At 34.9% G+C, this 20,794-nt stretch overlaps 1 protein-coding gene across 22 annotated transcripts in view; it reads left to right on the forward strand.

Annotated features, from left to right (window-relative positions):
• The window catches only part of SGCZ (sarcoglycan zeta), a 346,473-nt gene that overhangs the window by 267,093 nt on the left and 58,586 nt on the right, over positions 1 to 20,794 (forward strand). For all 22 annotated transcript variants that reach the window (XR_011150719.1, XM_069014020.1, XM_069014009.1 and 19 more), the window contains one exon: positions 6,438 to 6,525. Coding sequence is in view for 21 of the 22 variants with exons in the window: in XM_069014020.1 (XP_068870121.1) it covers positions 6,438 to 6,525 (88 nt within the window). In the remaining variant the exon portion in view is untranslated. The remainder of the gene's footprint in view (positions 1 to 6,437; positions 6,526 to 20,794) is intronic.

The following is a 20,794-nucleotide window of genomic DNA, read 5'->3' on the forward strand; positions in this document are numbered from 1 at the left end:
AAATGACAAAAATCCTTTTGATAACTTATACACCCACACCACAAAAACTTTGAAAGGTTTGAAAGGAGTGAAGTACAGTGATTCCACACTGAATGTTTTTGCTTCAGATTTTAAGACTTGGTTTTCTTCATTTGTCTCCATTAAGGTTTTGGGAGGCTTTGCAGTTCAGTAATATAGAGTTTTATTTGTTGTGTCACAAGCTTAATGACTAAGGAGTGAGCTTTGGGCATTTGACAAGCTTCCTCCAAGTATCTTTGTAGTGTTGCTTTATTTTTAGTTTGGATGTTTATATCTAAATCCAATTTTAAATTTTATTTGATGTTTAAATCTATTCCACAAAAGTCACATCTTTTGTCTGCTATTTCAATACCTGCTTCTGCTTTATCATTAAGTTTCTCTATGCATGATCGAATTCCCTCATAATAAAAATTTCATGGTGCATTATACAAGGAAGTAAAACAAGTAGGTTATTTCTGTCTGGAGGTTATAGCCATGATCATTGTTCATGTGGCTCTCTGGAACTCTGTGTATAATTCTTGTTGGGTTCACCTATATTACTTTGGTAGGTGTAGATGTGTTAGTGTTCAGATTTGGTGTGTCAGGAATCTGGTTGATATCTGTGATTGCCTTTAGCATATAACAAGGCTGACATGGACACAGCAGAGGCTGGGAATCATGATAACATCCTTTGATGAAAAAGAATTATCTAGCAAGTGGTTTCTTGAAAATTTATCAATAACCTCAAACATCAACTAGGGTGTTCTGTTTGTTTGTTTGTTTGTTTCAAACTATTTGCTTGTGCTTTGTTTGCCTTTCTTCCACACCTTTCATTTCTTTGGTGAGTCAATTACATGAGGTATATTGCCCTTTTCTCAATGGTGATGTGCTTCTATGTCATTATTTGGGGTATTTTTACCAAATCAGTTTTGACATGAAGTCAAAGCTGCTACATGTTTTTTGCCTGTGTGTTACATGAAAGATGTTTCATTACTTTTTCTGCTTGCATTTTATGACAATTATATGCAAATCAGTCTGGCCACAGATGAATGAAATGCATTGACCTATTTATTTACCTGAATACTTTTCCAAACCTTATCAGTGTGTAAGTGTCATATGGAGAAATGCAGACTTTTAATAACATTTGGTCAAACTTTTCAGATATTTGGAATACTTCCTTAAAGCAGAAGTCCAAATGTGTTTACTGAAATTTTTCAATCAGATTTGTGATTTTAAGTATAGGTACTAGCAATTAAATTGGGACTTTCAGGTTTGAAAGGACAATTAGACAGGAAGAACACTAAAACATTATGTGAAACTTTGTTTTGGGAAAGTGGGGATATAGAAAATAAGAAAAAGCATGCAATTAAATTGGACCAAAACTCATATTAACTCTTCAGCTCAGAATTGCACAGGAATAACTTGGACAATAAATTATATTAATTTCTCCCTGTTTGAAACACTTGTGTTAGGGTCCCTGCTGTCCTGGCACCTTGAGAAGATTCTTGGGAATTTTTTTAGAATATTCTTGGAAATACTGAATATTGGTAAATATTGATATAAAGGAATATTGGAAATATTCTTGGAAAAAATATTGTGGGAATATTTTGTGGCAGAATAGTTTAATTTGTGTTTTAAGAGTTCCAAACTTGTACAAACTTCCAACAGTTTCAATGGAATCTTCAATTTTTTAAGTACTCAAGAACTCAGCAATTGCTTTCATTTGTAGGACTTTTTCTTTCAAATCTTTCCTAATGCAAATTTCTTCATGTTTTTTTAGGGATAGTAATAACCTTAATGATAGAAAGTCTGTCTCTGAGACTCCAAGCCCTACAGATGTGTAGTTTTTTAGTCTCTGGGGCTTTATCTTCCATCTCTACTATTACCTCCCCATTTGCAGGGAATGTTGCTAACACATGCTGATGTTCTGGTTCTGGACAATGGATAACCTCTAAGGAATGCTTTTTCCATCCCCTCACATCTTCTTTGCTCTGCTTTCTACCCTTCTTGACTGATACTGTCTTTAATATCCTTCTTCTAAACTTTTTGAACTTAATTCCTCCAAGATATTCTTCACATTTGTTATCCCTCATGTGCCTTAACTGCAGTTGCCCCTGTAGTTATTGCACATCTACTCATCTGTTCTTTGACTCTCATGGTCTGATGCACTGAGCAGAGTACGAAGACTTTCTATTTCTTTCAGTTCTCATTTTTTTCCTATGGAGTGGTCAAATAACTCATATTTCATTCTTCTGTCGAGGTCATTGACCAGATGCAATCAACTTGTTCAGTGGCACCCCCAGCACAAAACCCTAAAGCAACAGAAAACTGTAGTGCTCCACAGCAGTGGGGAAACATGTTCTCTGTGTTTCTTAAAATCTGGTGATGGTGAAATTCTTAGCAAACCAAAGTCTAATACTGATTCTTTTTTCTGTTTTCTGTAAAGGTGCTTTGGCAATGTAATGGTCATTCTGAGTCACTAGTGTATCAGGGTATGTTTGGGAAGAGTCCTGGTTCTGCCAGGAAAGGTTCTGGCACAATTATTTTAGCTGTCCATACTGGGAATAGGCTCAAATAAAATAACAATATATAACCTTGCATCATCTTACAAACTGCCAGCAGATAGTGTGGCAGATATCAAGTCCTACCTACTTATGACATTACTTTTTACATCTTTATGACACTGTGTAGAAGTCCAGAGACCTGAAGTGATGCACTTGCCTAAGCACAGAAATCAAATCATAAAAGAGCCAGTGCTTGCACTATAACAATGTAGACATATTGGTACTGTGCCTCAGTGTTAAAGTTGGTGGTATTATCATAATTATCTGTGTTCTGAGAATAAGTCTGGGATTATATTTAATTATACAGTGTACCATTTTATCTAAAGTAAACCAATGTTTTATTAAACCAACTGGAATTAGATTTCTCTATTTAAAGTGTTTCTAATTCAAAAGGTTCATTTTGGAAAGACTCTTCAAAACTGAGCTAATTAGCTGGGATTGCCTATTTGAATACTGAACAAAATGCATGAAATTTGTCCAAAATAAGTTAAAAATAATTGAACCAGCTGTAAAAAAAATATTAGTTTTTCTATGATTGCTCATGCAGAATATTTTTTGGTAAAATTATTTTATAAAGCAGTCTATCAGTTTTTTCATATACTTACAATAATATGCTCATCTAATTCTAAAAACAAATGTTGATATTTATTACTGAACTGACTCACTCAAAAGAAAACCCCAAAGCAAGCAAACACAAAAATCAGAGCCCAGACCCTTTTTTCTCAAAATTTTCAATGTATAAATGGATTATACAATTTATAAATGGATTACAATTTGAGAAAGCTTTCTGAAAAACCCTCTAAATTACTTAGATTTTCTTTCCCTTTATGAATCCTATCTGTAAACCTGTTTCTGATGAGAAGTAACTATAGTAACATGTTCATCTGATTTATCTTTAATCTTGAAGTTGTAACATTTTGGGGCTCATAAGAAGAGTCATCTCATACATTATCATGAACAGCAGCTAGTTCTTCAGGTCCTCATATTTTGTCAGGAGGCACTGAGGGCTGAATGCTCCTTAAACAGTGAGGGGAGACAAGGAGCACACCCCAACCAGAAGGCCTTCGAGTGGGACTGGACTGAAATGTGTCACCCCAGAGAGGCTGGGTAGGGCCAGTAAGGGCTGGTAGAGCCCTCATGGCCCTGACAGTATTCCTCTATAATATTTTAGTTGTTAGCATATTGACATTATTAAAACTTTATGTAACTGTAAGAATGTTCTTACATTGTTGGTTTTTGTTATCTACAGTATAATTTTTAAAATGGCATCAAAAATCACTGTAAGCTGAAGTTTGCATCAAGAGAGTAACAGATCTGGTCATCCAGAGAAAATTATCCAGTGTTTTTATGCTTTAGATATATTTGTATTCCTATGACTGATATTCATTGCCCTTTATACTCATCTTACAGATCAATAATTCCAGTGATTTCAGCTATATCTTCTCTGAATGTCTAGATCCTCTGAGTAGACTATATTTGAACTCCTTGAACCTCTGTCTTTAGACACTTCCTGTGTAAAATAAAGTGCAGGTAAACCACGTAGATTAAATGCTGGACTGCTTAAATTGATAGGAGTTTTGTCACTGTGTTTTGTTTGGTCCAGAATTTAGGCTTGCTGCTCTGTATTTTTCAGCCAGAAACTCAGGAATATAGATTTAAGTTCTTAACTGCTTCATCCCTCTTTTTACCTTTTATATAAGACAAGGAAAGAAGAAGAAGGAAGGCTTGGCTCAACTAACTTTTCATTATCCTGTATTTCAGAATTTGATATTCAACGTTTTTTTTTAAAAAATTAGAACCTGAGACACATATTTTAGCCTGAGATTTGTCTTAAGTATTTTCCTATGGTGAAAGGAAAGAAACCTTCAGATCAGATTGGGACAAGTTTTTGTGAGTGTAAGTTCCCAAACTTTAGCTAAACTGGCAAAAATAGGCATGGCAGTATCCTCCCTTGCTAAGGGTGAGATTATTCTAACTGAGAAGACTTTTCACCAAATAGTGGCTAAGCAAAAGTGAAAAGGGCTCCTTAAAAGCCTTTGGCCTGGCAGATGTCCATTAGGACACCTGCCTTTCCCAGAGCAGCAGTTACCTGGACTAAAGATTTTCAAAGGAGCGTAAGGAAAGTGGAAATCAAGTGTTGAGAAAAAGGTCCTTAGCAGCTGCTTTTGCTGCCAGGAGCTCCCTTGATTGCATCACATGTTTAGCTCAAACTAGTAAAATTGAACACAGTGTCTCACTGATAATTATAGCTTTTTATCTAGAAAGATGGACAAGCCAAACAGTGACTTTCATCTGCCAGACTCTGATGCAGAGCTAATTGGCAGGATGTTAGAGACGTCACAGCATAGTCCAGTGAGAGATTAAATACACCTGAACTCTTTGAAATTAACTCAGAATCATTTCAGACTTCCCAGGGAACCGATTATCATTTAAAGTTAATAATCACAGTGAAAACAACTGGGAAGAGTGTTTCTTGTACAAGAAAGCCCTGGATTCAAAGGAAAGGACTAAGGTCTGGAAAATTTTAATGAAAACCTAAAGCATCATTCAGGTTAAAATTAAATCTTTATCTATAAAGATAGATATAGTGATATAGTCTCTTTAAGTCCTTTCCGTCTCATCTAAAAAACTTTCAAGAAGAGCAAGAACCAATATATTAAGAGACACACACAAGAGGTTTATTTAAAATTATATGCTCAATCCAGGGATGACCAATATTGGATGCCCAGGGAAGAATCTAAGAACATAACAAGTATATAATACATTTCCCAAATATCTTCCTAGCCCTTAGTTATTCCTACCTAAGACACATCCCCAGGTGTTTCTGTCAGATGACTCACTGCTGTTGGATAAACATACATAGGCATACTGAGTGCTAGCAAACTGCCTGAAGTGTGCAGTTTTAGGTGATTCCAGGGAGAAAAGTGCCTCTCTGCAGCAGCAGTCACTATCCTACTTTTTCTGTTCTCTCATGCACTCACCCCGCTCCAGTGAGAGAATGACTAGTGAGCCTGCTCTTTTTTTTTTTAGGCTATTTCTCTTGGCTCTCTGTTGAAGCTCTTCCCCTTTCCTGTGCATCTGTGCTTCCCCTGGAGGAGTGCATCTGGCTCCTCATTCTTCAAGAAGCAAAATTCAATTATTTCTGAGATTTTTTTATGCTGGCTTTGGACACAGGATAAGTGTCAAATGCTTAAACCTAGTTGGAAGCTGAGAGCCATGTAGTCATCATGCAAACTGACTCCAAAATTGTTAAGACTGTATTGAACATTGTAAAGTGTTTGTCTCCTTGCTGTATGTTTGATCCCTAATAGTACCTGTAAGGTACTACTGGCAGTGGATCAGAGTTCTCTGTTAGATCTCACCTTCCAGTGCTCTCTCTCATTGTTGTTTTGGGAGTAAAAATTCTCTTTATCTTCAAAGAAATTCATTTCTGTGTTTGTAAGGTTTCAGTAAGTGCAATGCAAATATTATAGATTGTGCAGATTAATAGAACAATGCAATATAGTGTCGGTTATGTAGTTAGAAAAGTAAAGGTTAACAATATATGGGAAAGGCTAGGGAAACAGATTGGTTTTAAGATTTTTTGAATTTGGAACTTTGTAATATTGACAGGAAATTAAACCCAAATTAAATAAATCAAGTTCAAATCTGATTTCTAAAGCAGGGATTGTATGCACAAAGATTTCAAGTTTTAAGTAGTATTCTTGGTATTCTTTAATATAAAATTTTGACTTTTAAAATATTAATGAAAATATTAGAAAGGCCTATTATACTTGACACAACTTCCCTCGCAGCATGCATGTTTATATTAAGTTCTAACTTAATTTTACCTCAATTTTTTGTTCTCTCATTTATTGTCTCATACATGTTTCCCAGGATAGCCCACTGGTCTTACAGTCTGACAGAAATGTAACAGTGAATGCAAGAAATCACATGGGACAGTTAACTGGACAACTGACAGTAGGTGAGTGTTCTTTATTGACTGTTATATTTATCAGTTTAGCTTTATTAATAGGTTTCATTAATTAACATCACATATAAAATATTCCCTGAAAAGCCATGGAATAAAATCTCATCACCATATTCAAACAAAACCCACTGCATACAGTGGATCATAAGAGCATGATTCAGCATTAGCTCAAGGAAGAAAAAGTAGAAATGCCTCAAAATAGCTAAAACAGCTTAATGAAAAGTTATTATTTTTGAGACTACTGTAACAAAACAAACTGAAAAAGCCTCAGCAAAATATGTTTCAACAACACTTTCAGTGGGAAAATAACCATAATTTTCTTACAATTTCTGTCAGTCTTCCATTACTTCAGTGGTAATTGCTTTGTCCCTGTCACTTTTGTAAGGCATTTGTATCAGTACAAATTCAAAGTAGTTGGAGTAACAGAATGCAAAAAACCAGAAAAAAAAACCAAAAATCAAAATGCTTTCCTAGTCACTGCAAAATTTAAATGAAAAGTTAACATACTGGCAGTCATTCATCAAAACGGATATTTCACAAAGTATAAAATATAGCTGTTTCAAATGAAATAGAAATAAAAAATCCTTTATCTATCTTACTTATCTGTTTCAATTTCCATATATTTTCCCCTGCTTTTGTGAAGTTTATTCTGTTATCTTTGGTTTTAGTACAAATCATACTTCTTGCGTTAATAAATATGAAGTAATATTTTTTTATATTTTCTGAAATAGGAGAGTACTGATATTAATTTATTTTTAAGAATATTAGGCAAAAAATTCACTGAAAAGTAACATATTCATTCTGATACAAAACAATATTTATTGACTGGGAATGAGATAAAAAATATAACAACATACATGTGTAAGACCTTAGTGTATAAAATTCAAGGAGACACCCCTTAGACTCTATGTGTTTTCATTTTTTTCACTTTACTTCTGGATTAAGATGTGCTTTGTTCATTGCTTTTTTCTCATGTGCTGGGGGTATGCCCACAAATAATTTTAAGTTAAACTCTAGTTGTAATCTATACTAAGTTTTCATACTGACTGGAGACAGTGGCTTCTAGTTGTAAAAATCTTTGGCAAGTGCACACAGTGACACACCATCTGCACTGATTTCCCTGAATGACCACATCGAATGGGTGTGCAAGGGTAACCAGACTTGCTAGCAGGTACAGATGAAGAAAATTAAGCTAACACCTGTTCTGGCCGTATTGTACTTGCCCAGTGCAATTATGGAACACCATTCTCTATCATCTGGTAATTCTATTGTTAAAACCTTTACTTCAGCTGGTAATTGCTAGAAGGTGAGTTGCCCATGGCAGACATTCACATTGGATGAAATAGATATAATATTTTTATCACTGACACTATTCTGGCTGAGTGAACCCAGCACTGAAGAGAAGTGTGAGTGTATTGAGACTGACCTACTTAAAGGCATCACGCTAGAGGTTAATATTCTAAAAACATGAAGGCCTGAAAAAAACCCTGTGTTTTTATGTTACCATCATTAGGGTGAACAACTTAAACTTCTTGGTGTGCAGCTGATGCAGTCTCTGGAGAGTAGAAGCTTGTTAAACTGCAATATGTATTTACATTATTTCTTAATCTATCTTCCTCTATATTTCATATATGGCCTTCACTATTTCTTGTATCAGTATAAACATCATATTTATTATTTTGCAAATCTCCTGTAGAGCATTGGATGCATGTTAAAATATTCCTTATCTCTTATTAAATATTTTTTACTTAGTAAAGACAGTCACAACTGCCAGTAGAATCAGTAAAACCTGGACATTCTACTATTAGAAATCAAAGAAGTTAACAGGAACCTAAAAATAAAAATATATTAATGCGCTCCCTTCTAAACTTTTTGTTGTGTAAGACAGAACAGAGAAAGATAAGTTTTTACTTTTGCCTAGGTAAAAGCATGCCCACATTTGCTGAAAGAAAGGGAGGGGAATTTTCTGGGCAGGGTTTGCTGACATAAGAAAATATTCTTTTCTATTAGTTGTAAATGCGCCCCAGAAAGTCCCTGTCTTTAAAAGTGCACTCTGTCCATTCATTAGTGCTGTGTGCTGAAGCAGCTGTTTGTGTGGCTGCCCAGTGAAAGGAATGAAAGTAAACAGTGAGGAGAAATGTTTTAAACAACAAGAAAAAAGCAAATTATTATGTCTTGAGGGAAAAAATTTCCTTGTTAACAACTTTGCAATGTCATTATCTGTTCAGCCTTTAAAGAGTTGAATAATAATCATGAAAAAAAAAAAATCGACTACAAGTTTATATGCATGGCAGGAGCATTCTACAAAGAAGGATGCCAGTGCATTCAGAAGCATGATAATGCACTTTTTATACATGTGATATCATTGGCATTTTATCCACATTTCACAGGACTGAAGTGATGTTACAAGCCAGCAAATAGGCTGGTCTCGTCTTTGGAAACCAAATTGCTGCTCATGTCAAATTTTAGGACAACTAAAAATGCTTTCTGTGGTGTTTGAAACTGTGCCATGTAAGACTAAGAAAGCCTTAAGAGCATATAATTAGAACTGTAATGAGAAGATAGATTAATGTAAAAAAGTTGTATTGTGGCTAGGAGGAAGAAGGCTATATGTTCACTCAGGGAGATGGAAAAATCCAGTAAAACTATTAACAGGTATTCAATTCTGTGAGAACTACGGAAGACAAAATGTGTCATTAAAGTGCAGCATTAAGACATCTTGGGAAACATCCTAACCTAGGAGGAGTGAAGAAAAAATATATTAAATAAATTTGAACAAAAGTAACTAAGTGTATTGGATGATTGAGTGGTTTCATGTTTAAATGGTATAAATTCAAATTATGCTCCAGGTCATACCAAAACAAGGGTACACTCATTATTGCAGTACAGTATTTTTATACTGGCACTAAAAACTACACAGAGAGAAAGTACAGAGAGAAAGTTACAGCTATAGCAATTCTTTGTGTTGGGATCTGTACCAACTGAGCAAGAAATGTCGGTTTGTATTCCAGTCTATTCATGACATATGCTCTGGAAACTGCCAAGTTTGTGTCTGGATCTCCAAAAGGACTCCACAGACTTCAGTTTTTAGACATGCCATTTAAGACCAATGGAGCAGATGTACCACAGACGTGAATTGTATCTACAAAATACAGATGAAAAGATGACAATCCATTGAATTTTGTATATAAGCTGGATAGTGATCACATCTCTCCCCTCCCAAGCCTTACTTAGTAATACCTTTTGTATTATGCATTCTACTGAATTACCTTTATACAACCTTTTTTCTCTGTTTAATCAATGTTTGCATTGTTTATATGGAAAAATATCTATTTCTTTTTTCTACCAATCTTAGAAATGCACATTAGTTGCTCACCTTGAGCCACAAGTCTTTTGTCTCCATGCTGTCTGCACATATGTATAACTTTGCCTGCTTTTCAGTGGAGTACATTAGTCTCGCAAGCACTAAAAAAAGTTAATGTGACATTTGAAAGGCACATTTGTATTTAATGTAAATTCATCCTCAGATTGGATTTTTATTTCAGCTTTTTTTTTTTTTTTTGGTGAGAGGTTTTTTTCACTTTTTTCCTTACTGCAACAATTGCTTCTGACAGCAATTTTGACCTTTATCTCTTCATAAAGAACTCTGGGGATATTTGAAATGTGCAAAAATGTGCATTTCATTTCTGCTAAGCTTTGAGCCCTCAGACAGAATCATAACTCTTACAGAGGTCCAGATCTGTACAAGTCACAGCTTTAGAGAACTCCTGAACCTACACAATGAGATCTTCAGAGCCATGCAAATTCAGAAAAAATATTTGAATACCAAAGTTATATCACATTCTTGCAGTTACTTTTTGAAAATAGCAGGCAGATGTATGATTTTCAATTACAGCACTGCTAAAGACTGATAACATTGCTAAAAATATATTCAAATAACTTGTCAAATTTGGAGATCCTTTCCATACATTTATGACAAAACTCGCCTTGTGCATTCAATATCTTTTTCTTTAAAATGTGGTTGCTTACTTGCTGTGTTCCATCCAGAGCACATGGGTTATTGTGCAGAAACTATTGGACATTAGAAAATGCAGGTATGTAACTTTGTGAGAGTGGGAGTCTCCATTATTCATACCTATATCGCCCATGGCAATTGCATATGCTTATATCAAGTGATACCTCACCAGGTGACACATCCTGCTACCCCTTCACTTCTGAGGTGCTCAAAGTAACTCACCACCTAAATGTCGCCTCTGATGTTCCCTATGCAACCTTTAGATATCAATGAACATCTGAAGCAAGGTACAACATTTTAAGCATTCTTGCTTTTAGAATCTGTGAGAGTAGCAAAATATTATAATATATTCTTACTCTGTGGGGTAGTAACAGTAATAATAAGGTACATGTAAAAATATGTGTACATGTTGCTCTAAATCTTTGATATTGTCAGACCTTTACTTAAGATTTTTATGAACTCGAACTAAGTATCCATTAATAACATGCTTAATTGTTATTGAATTGTTAATTGAAACAAGAAACGTTTCTGTATTTTTTAATCTTGTTTGCATACACAGTAGCCTCAAATGTAAGGTCTTTTCTCCTAAGCATTGCAAGGAGAGGGTGGTTTTAGACTGATCATACACATAAACCCTTTCCTCACTGTAGGAAAAGGGAAAAAATGGTCTCAACTCTTCTCTTTCTTATCTGCACCATTGTGCTTGTATCATCTGTAGTAGGGTGCTGGGAGGGAAGGGGTGGAGTTGGTTTACAATACCTCAGTAGCTCTTTCTGCCCTTCAACTGAGCAAATGTGGATTAGAACTCGTCAGGAATACGTGAAATAAAGACTTTCTCCTTCCACTTACGAAGAGGTTTGCCTACCTGTTGTTCCAAATTTCAGTAAGATTTTCAAAATCTGAAATAGAATAAGCATTCTGCTAGTCTAATTTTCATATTAGAGCACTTGCTCTTGTAAGCACTGTGGTAAAGTAGGATAATTATTATTGCTAAGAAGATATGTTGCTAAAACAAAGCCAGATAAATGAGTTATCCATTTCTCAGTATTCTCTTGACTTCTAGTCCTTAACTAAAATAGACTGAATAAACACAAATTTTGGTCCCTAATACCACTTTACCATACCTAGATGAATTAGTAGTCCAATTTTTGCAGTTATATACAAAGAAGAGTATTTCACATTGAAATTCAGACTGAATATGTAATACCTTAAAATCTTCGTTTGGCACATTTTGTCATTTATCAAGTTATTCTCATTGTAGCAAAGGTTTTTAACTTATACTTACTTCACTTCCTCTTAATTTTCTAATACAAAAATAAATGAACACAGAATCTGTAATTTTTGGGCAAAATAACTTGCATTGCTTATATTTCTTCAGATGTTTTTGCACCTTAAATAGAATTTTCTGTTGACAATTGTCTGATGTTTTCCCTGGTTTTAGATTAGGTATTTGTCATTCAGAGAATATTTGGATAATTTACCCAGCAAAATCTTATACATTCTGAGTGTACTAATTTAACATATAATGTTTCTTAAACCTTTATAGCCAGTTAAGTACTCTTTCCAAGTATAGGAATATAAACAATTTATCAGGTGGTGAAAATACAACCAATGTGCTAGTTTGTGGTACAAATCTATTGTCAGGTCTTTTAAATGGAGGTAAATGGGAGATAACTTGCTCTTTTTTATACAGGTCCATTTACCTTGTACTTAACTGCAGGGTTAAAGGATTTCTTTCAGCTTCAGGATTCACTGCAGAAGGAATGATGGAACAGTGCCTGGAAGGCCATATGGCTTTATATCTCCTCCTGGCAAAGCATGCAAGATGAGCCAAGAGGTAGTCAAAAAGTGAGCCATGTTGCTCATAACAATTGAAATGTCCAGCTGGAATCTCAGTCTCATCTCTTCTCACAATTTACAGGGCAATGTGATGTTGCCTCCATTTCTGTCTGTCTAATCCATGGAAAAGTCTTTTTACAAACCATCTGTGCTGTAGCAGGTTTTATGATAGGAGTTCACCTAATATATACACCTTTAATGACTTTGGCTAAACTATCTTGAGAATCCACTCCCATTAATTAATTATCTTGAAGTATGGAATTAGGAAAATGTGAAGCTCTCTGAAAACTAGTCAAAACTTTGACCTATTTGCCAGCACTTTGATGGGTCTGCCAAACTAATCCTGAAAAAATTAACATTGTAATTTATTTGAAATTCGTCCATATTTCTCTCGTAATTCTCTGTTTAAGTAATTTAGAAATAATAGAAAGCATCAGGATTTGTTTGTTTTGATTCAGCATCAAGAGGCAGGCAATTTTTTTCTAATTTTTGTTACTGTTTCACTTGTAAATTGATTGCATCATTTTCTGTGTTAATCTTCATATGTGCATTTGAAATTCAGCTATGGCAAATATGCCCTGGTGACAAGCCCTTGCATTGACTGGATTGAAAAATAGTAATTTTTTTTTTACACATCCATTACAAAACTAACTCATAAAATTATTAAATATACTACATCAACAATTTTCAATCCAGTTTGTGCTTGGTTAGCAAGATCTCTTTGAAAGAGAGAGATGCTTTACACAGTACTTCTGATAAATTAGGTACATTTTTCAATTTTTAAGCAATATCTTTCATATCATTATGATGATCTTATTGTATGTTATATGCAGACATAACGCTACATCGCTGTTTAATATTTGAAATACTCTTTGGTGTAAAATATATCTTAAGTCTCCCTCATTGCCACATGTATTGCTACATGAAAACTGTGCTGTAAAAATAGAGTAGTAAGATATTTCTCTGTCAGTTATTAGGACCAAGTTGTAATTCTTTCTGGTAGGTATGGCCATTATTTATCCTGATACCTCCTTCCTAAAATACAAGAGCATATCACATCAGTTGATATGTCCAGAATTAAAAGTTCTCTATGAATAAGCACAACTGCAAGCAGCAGTAGGACAGTAATTGAATTCTGTGCAATTTCAGCATGGTTATTTCAGTGGAGAGAGAGTGCTTGTGCATTGTTGGTATTAAAGAGCTTATCCAAAAAGGTCAATGCAGTGGATGTGATTCCTTGCTTCAAGTTTTGTCATCCTCAGTAGTGTGTTATATGTAGTCTTCTTTGAATCGTAAAACTAATAACTTCAGTACTTCCAGAGCTGGGGTCTTAAGACCTCTTCCCCTTATTTCTGCACTCAGTGTATTTTTTTCTTCTTTCTACCTTCTTCAGACTCTAGAAGTTTTTTCCATTTGGGTCTTGATCCAGCTTTTCTTCTTTTCTTTTTCTTTCCCTCAGTCTGAGCTCGGGAAGACTATTTCTACCTCAGATACAAGGTACAGCTCATGTTAGTTCATATCTGAAGTTGTTTTGATCTAACGTGGAAAGCATCATTTCTGTCTGTAACTGACAGACAAAAAGAAAAATATACTTTGTGCTTTTATAAATAGTCTGATTTTTTTTTTTTTTGTACCATAGATAAAATACATGCAGCTTATTTCCTTTCCTTGTTTGTTCATGATCTAAATTTGGAGGGAATTTTAAGGTCCAGTACCTTATTTTTGATGTGGTGCTGGCAGGAACACCTAGACTGGTGACGTGCTGGCTTCCTCCAGGGTGGCCTTCAGAAAGAAGCCACCACAAGTCTCTTTTTCTCATGGAAGCACAATGGTCTATAGCCACTGTCACTTTAGAGGTGATATAAAAAGGATGAAAGGGAGCACTAAATCAGTGTTTTCCAGGCAGGAGTTATGGAGGGGGAGCAGGAGTACAGCAGTGACTATGCAGAGCAGTATCCAATCCACTTGGTATGAGCCTCAGCTCACTGCCTTAGTATTTCGTCTCAATGCTAACTTTTACCCCAGAGCATCTGTAGTGATTCTGGACACATAATGAAATAGGTTTCAATTATCAATAGCTATTTGGCAGTGGTACTGCAGTCCTCTGCTTACTTTGGTGCTTATAGGCTCTTTATTTTACTTTATTGTAGTTTAAATACAAGTCTGGACCTTTCCACTGTTTCTAGAAAATTGGCACTGAAAAATAGGAGAAAAAGATATTCTGTTTTAATTCTCAAATATTTTATCCCCTTCCCATCCCACCCAACCCAACCCCATGACATATCAGCGGACCTGGAACTACAAGCAGTTGATTGATTTAACTTTTGAGGTAGAGTCTGAGTGGGAAGAGGTAATTAGTGTTTTCATGATGGTGTGCAGAAGTGTTAGTGTTTAAACATTAATCCATTGCCATCTGTCCTGCTGCTGTTACCCACATGCTGTTGGACAGTACAGGCAGCATAGCTACTACCCAAATGTTCAGAGCAGGGAAGGAGAAGTGATTTCCTTTTGTAGGAGAGACATCCCAAGAGTCAAAGAAATGGTGTTATTCAGAGGTATATAAGTAGGTTTTAGAGGTATAGGAGTAGGTTTGAAGGAGGCAGCATACATCTTCGAAAGATGGTTCTAATTCTTTGTCTTTAGCTCTATCTAAAGCTAATACTTCATTTAACTTCAAAAACAGCTGCTCTGCATGCACTGTGACATTCACAAGGCTGGGTGCTAAGCATTATTAAATTACCCACAACATCTGGACTTTTAACAAGTCTCTGACAGGACATTAAGATTTTATTTTTACCCCTCTTTTCCCCGATGTTCAGACAGCTCACTAATATTGTCAGGAATATATTGTTCTAAGGGGTGAAGGACAAAATAGGGGCAAAAAGTGAGAAGCCTATTTTAACTTGATTAAATACAAAAACATAGTTTAAAAGAAAGAGAAGAGCAGTGAGATCTTTCTTGTGTTCTCCTTTATTTCAGAGTTGCAGAGAACACTTAGATGTAGAAATTCAACAGCATGCTGATGTTCTTAAAGGTGTTGAAATAACAGCAAAGAGATTTGTCAAACCTACGGGTAAGCAGTAATTTGATTGTAGACTTAGATTCTCTCTTCAGCTATCTTTAAAAAGTCTGAGTTTTATCAGTTTCGTTATTGAGGCATCTATGGGAAATTAGCCTGTTTCTGTTTGTGAAAGAGATTCTTGCAAGTGAATAGTCAGGCTTGGAAACATTTGTGTTTGCCCATGAAAATTATTTGTCCATATGAAATCATGAACCTCTTAGATGGCAATTTTTGGTTCATATCTATTAGATGACTAGTATAAAAAAAAAAAAAAAAGTTCAGTTTTATGGAATTTCCCCTCACGTATCTTTAGAATATCAGAAATTGTATCTCAGTATTATGTTGCAATTAGTATTGTTTTCTAAAAACATTAATATTAAAGTTAAATTTCTATTTATTGCGCTGCTCCAAGTCCTATAAAAATCCATTGGAAAATAGCAATTAATAACCACAGCTAGAACACTGCTGCTTTTTTGTGCTTATTTATAAACAAAATTGTTTATTTGCCTTTTTTTTACCTCCATTTAGAACAGGATTGAGTTTCAAGTTCCATATAATGCCAATACTAGATATGTTTAATTGTGCCATTTGTAGATGGGCAAAGCTGTCTTGATGTAATTTGTCTCAAACACGTATAGGGTATTTAAAGGTATATTCATTATGGATTTAAAAAATTTCTTTAATACATAAATATATGTCTGAAAATAACTTCTTTTTCCTTAGGCTATACTTAGAGTGATAAATATTGCAGCTGTAACTGAATTATGAACAGATGGCATTGAATGACTAGATGAATATTTTTAAATTTTGACTAGATTTCTTCCTGTGAAGAAAAGCATTCCATAAATCTGAAATTAATTAGTCATTGGGAATAGTTATCACTCACTGAATCGCTAACATGAGTTAGAGATCAAAATAATACAGAGTGAGCATTTTTTTTCCAAATAAAAATTAAGGACTACCTTGCCTTTAAAATAAGTTATTACAACATCAGAGTTCCAAAACGTCATGATTTTGCTTTTCTGTTATTCTGAACATATATTTTGGTTGTAGAAGTTGTTTTGTTGCTCCTTTATCATACATATTACCAAGGCGTCTCCTCCCCATTTTGTTTCCTGTGCAGAATCAGAAGCCAGGTGCTAATTTAGCACACCTGTTTTTCTCTAGCGGAGTGATTCTGGTTGGCTTGCCATACTTCCAATGCAAAGGCTTTCAGCTGGTCCAGATGAAAATTCCACCTATGCTGCAGGTCTTGTCTCTGAATTTGTACATCCATCTGCGTCTAGATTATACTTCTTTCCAGCTGCAGAATCATACGTTCTTTTAGGGTCACTTCAGATTTCCCAAGGGTGTCAATATAGTCTCCATAAGTGGGGTATTTCAAAGGTAGACAATCTGGCAGTGGTTCAAATCACAAAGATACAGAATTTCAGTGTCAGCTGGGTAACCAGCTGAGGTAGATGTCTTCATCAGTGAATTGAATTGCATCTTATGTGTTACAAGTCAACAATGAACTCCACTGAGAACCTTAATCAAAAGAGACAATTCCAGAAGCTAAGAGACCAAATATGCTTTTATCCTGCTTCTGCAGCTTTCTGGCCCTTGTCCCACTGTCAAGGGCAAGGAGACAAGTAATTTCCTAAATGGATAATGCAGAAATCCTGAGAGCTGGGTTAAGCCCTCATCTTCTTGTGCCATCATCATAGTGGAGGCTAGTTGCTCAGAAATCTGCAAATGCATTTCACTGATCTGATCAAGTAGCAGAAGGATTTAAAATTATCATTTTCTGGTCATCAGGCTATATTTTTTTTCTCTTGTTTTTCTACCCATTAGTACCAAGTGGTAGCCTTGTAAATGAGTCATGTATCTTTTAGCATTTTGTACATTCTTTCATTAAATCCTTCTCAGTTAAAATGTGGTTATATGAAATGGTAAGACCTTTTGCATAGATAGCTTCAGGATATTTTTACTCTCTAGCTAATGCAGATAATCAGAGAAACAGTCAGTTTGTAAAAAATAGACTTCTTTAGTCTTCTTTATAGAGTAGCTAGCAGTATTGAATAAATATAAAAATGTAAAATAGGGTTTTTTTAACATTTCTTTTTCAAGAAAGCTTCTAAGTACTCTGGTAGCTCATATCCTTTGTTTTGGTCTTCTCTCTCAAAGTGTGATTGATTCAATTCTTTATCTCAAACATTTTGATTTGCATTCACAAACATTATAATGGTCTAATTCACTACATTGTGAGTAATATTATAAAATATTTTTGAGTCACAACAGATTTCATTTGAAGTCCATGGGAAATTGCCAAAAGCATTTGGAAGAACAATTTGTATCTTTTTAATAAAGTCAGGGGGAAAAAAAAGGAAGATGCAAAGTTAACCTCTTAATAACAAGGTTACATAAAGAATATATTGGCAAGGTGGAGATTGGTCAAAGGTTGGACTCCATGTTTTTGGAGGTCTTTCCAACCTGAATGATTCTGTGATTCTGTGAATATGAGCAAAAATACTTGCTAGCTTTTAATTTATATTAATAAAACACCAAAAAATGTTCAAAAAATCTCAGAATAACTGTCTAATGCTTACAGAGAATATTACAAGCAAGAAAGACAAAACTGAAATGCTTTAGTTTCTAAATCTTCACAAAGTAAGATCCATAAAAGTTGCTTAAAAAGGTCACAGGACAAAATGAGTGAGAGGAAAGGTAAGGAACCATTGGATTACATGAATGTATTTCACTTCATCCAACTTATCCAGTTACCTCAGAATGATAAAGCAGGATGCATAAAGGTCCTTGCAGTACTAGCATGTATTTCAGACAGCATGCAGATGAGAGATGAGGCCTCAAAAGATGCAGATAGGTCAAACATCAGATCTGTTTTTAAGAACAAAGCAGAGATGTAGAGATTTATACATCAGTCACTTTTCAGTAGAATTTCTGGTAAATTGGTAGAACATTCAATGGAGAAGTCTGGCTAAAAGTCTGACCTAAAGGAAATATGTAATGATAAACAGTAACAGGTTTAGCAAGGAATGATTGACCTTATGATCTGCGAGATGTTCTATTTCCCAAGGAGAAATTCAACAGTCCTGTCTTGTCTTTGAGTTTCCTCTATCTAATGAAGACATTTCATACTCCCCTTGCTATTTCCACGTGCTCTTGCTGTTTGATTTGAATGTGGTGTTCATCAAGTACAGCAGGTAGTAAGGTGTCTCACTATGAACTGTTCTGTCTTTTTTTAACTCATTTCTCACCAGTGGAATGTGCAGTTCCTTAGAAGCAACTCTGTATTTTCATAAAACATGTAGTGACCAAACAGCATAACTATAGACTTACAGCCTAGCTCAGCTAACAAAGACAATGGAAATATTCCCACTAATTTTGTATGGAAAAGTAGTGCCCAGACTGCTTCAATAAGCCTCAGATTCCAAAAGGTATAGGATCAGCTTTGAAAATTTTTTGTGTTGTAAAAACCAATCACATCACAGAAAGCTAGAAATGACAAGGTTAAGGATAAAGCTGAAAACTTGTAAAATTCTCTTAGGATTTAGTAATATTCAGATTGCATTCATCATGAGTAAGAAAAATTGATAAGCTTTCTACTCCCATTCACATTTTGTAGTACACAAAATATGTTATTGTTATAAATAATACAGCTAGATGAGCTGGACTTTTGAGCTTGTCAATGAAAGCTAAGTTGATAAATGCAACTACAAGAAAAATTTAACATATTGTGGCTATTTATTGATCTCACAAAGAAAGATTCCTGGACAATAAAGAAAAATATGCATAGGAAAGATAATGTAATAGATCTGGTAATAAATATATATATTTATTTATCATTTAACCTACTATTTACTTTATATTTTAAAATACTTTATTTAATAATCTAGTTTAAATGTAAATTATCTGTTTACATGTAGCCACATATATTTATTATTAATATGTTTATTATTTATTATTTGTTTATGTTTATAGAGTCTATAGTATTATGGGAAAAATTAGTCCAATAGGGAAGCATCTTACTTGCCACAAGCCTCAGTTCAAGAGTCTAGATCGTGTTTTGAGTAAATTAAACTTAGTGGGATTATAAGTAGAGCAAAACATGCAGTGTGAATTCCTACAGATACATTTTGGTGCCTGACATAACTTCCTGTGTCTCGCTTGGCTTTCTTATCTAGGGACCCATATAAGCAATTAAAATGTCGTAGCTAAAATTACAGACAATGCACATCCTTTTAACCATTACAGAAGCAAAATAAATGTGTTGACTTAAAGCTCAAAGAACCTTCAAGAAGTAAAGAATCACATTTTACTTTCATTCACCCATGTGTATTGCTCATAGCTGATGAAATTATGAACAGCTGTATCTGATCAGACCAAAGGTCTGTTCAGCCATGTAGTTTCTGAGTCTCATGGAAAATACCATATGTTAGGAATGGTAGGAGGAAAAGTGCAGAATTGCTCTTGAGCTGTTGTGGCCTCATGCAGAAGTAGCATGGAGAGTGCTGTCTGCTGCAATTTTTATCCAACTTCTACGTACTATTTTCATAGTTCCACTGTCAAGATGCACCAGGAAGACAGACTGCAGGAAAGATGTATTGTATCCATTGCAGAGGTGACAGGCAATATTTCAGATGTGGTTTTCAGTGAAAATGATATACCATATAAATGGTGGACTCAACAGTGCCAGGTTAAGGCTGGACTCGATGATCTTAGAGGTCTTTTACAACCATTATGATTCTATGAAGTTCCTAGAAGTGAAATCTGCCTGAGAGGGGAGAATTTTCTGTCAGATTTCATTTGACAAAGTCTTAAACCTGTAATACCACTAATCTTTCTTGGATATTAGTGGGTCTGTAGATTATGATGAAGGAAGTGTCCTGCCTGATTCAGATGTACCGAGTTTCCTCTTATTATAATGTGTGGCTTATTCCTATGGTAATAATTTTTGTTGACAGTTGTTATTGCTTGCTCTCAAAAAGGGTAACAAATGTGTGTTTTGCTTCTTCTGGCCTAGCACTTGCTCCAGCTTCCCTTGTCTGAGTAGAGAATCATTCAGACTAGGAAACCTTAAAGATCAACCTCTCCTAGAAGCAGTAGCTTTCTGACATCTCTACAGCATGGCCATCAACTATTGACAGACTAAGCTAAGGGGTTTTTTACCTTCTACTTTCATGCTTTTTAGATATAATGAAGATGGTCCCTTCCCTTCCTCAGCAAATGGAACACAGAATATGTTCTGATTGCTGTGAATCTTTGATTCCTCAATGCTTCTATTCAGCTGGTATGAATCCTTCATTTGCATTATTGCCTTGCATTCACTGAAATTTTTTTGAGATCTC

Source organism: Aphelocoma coerulescens, chromosome 4 (assembly GCF_041296385.1).
Source record: "Aphelocoma coerulescens isolate FSJ_1873_10779 chromosome 4, UR_Acoe_1.0, whole genome shotgun sequence".
Taxonomy (NCBI): domain Eukaryota; kingdom Metazoa; phylum Chordata; class Aves; order Passeriformes; family Corvidae; genus Aphelocoma; species Aphelocoma coerulescens.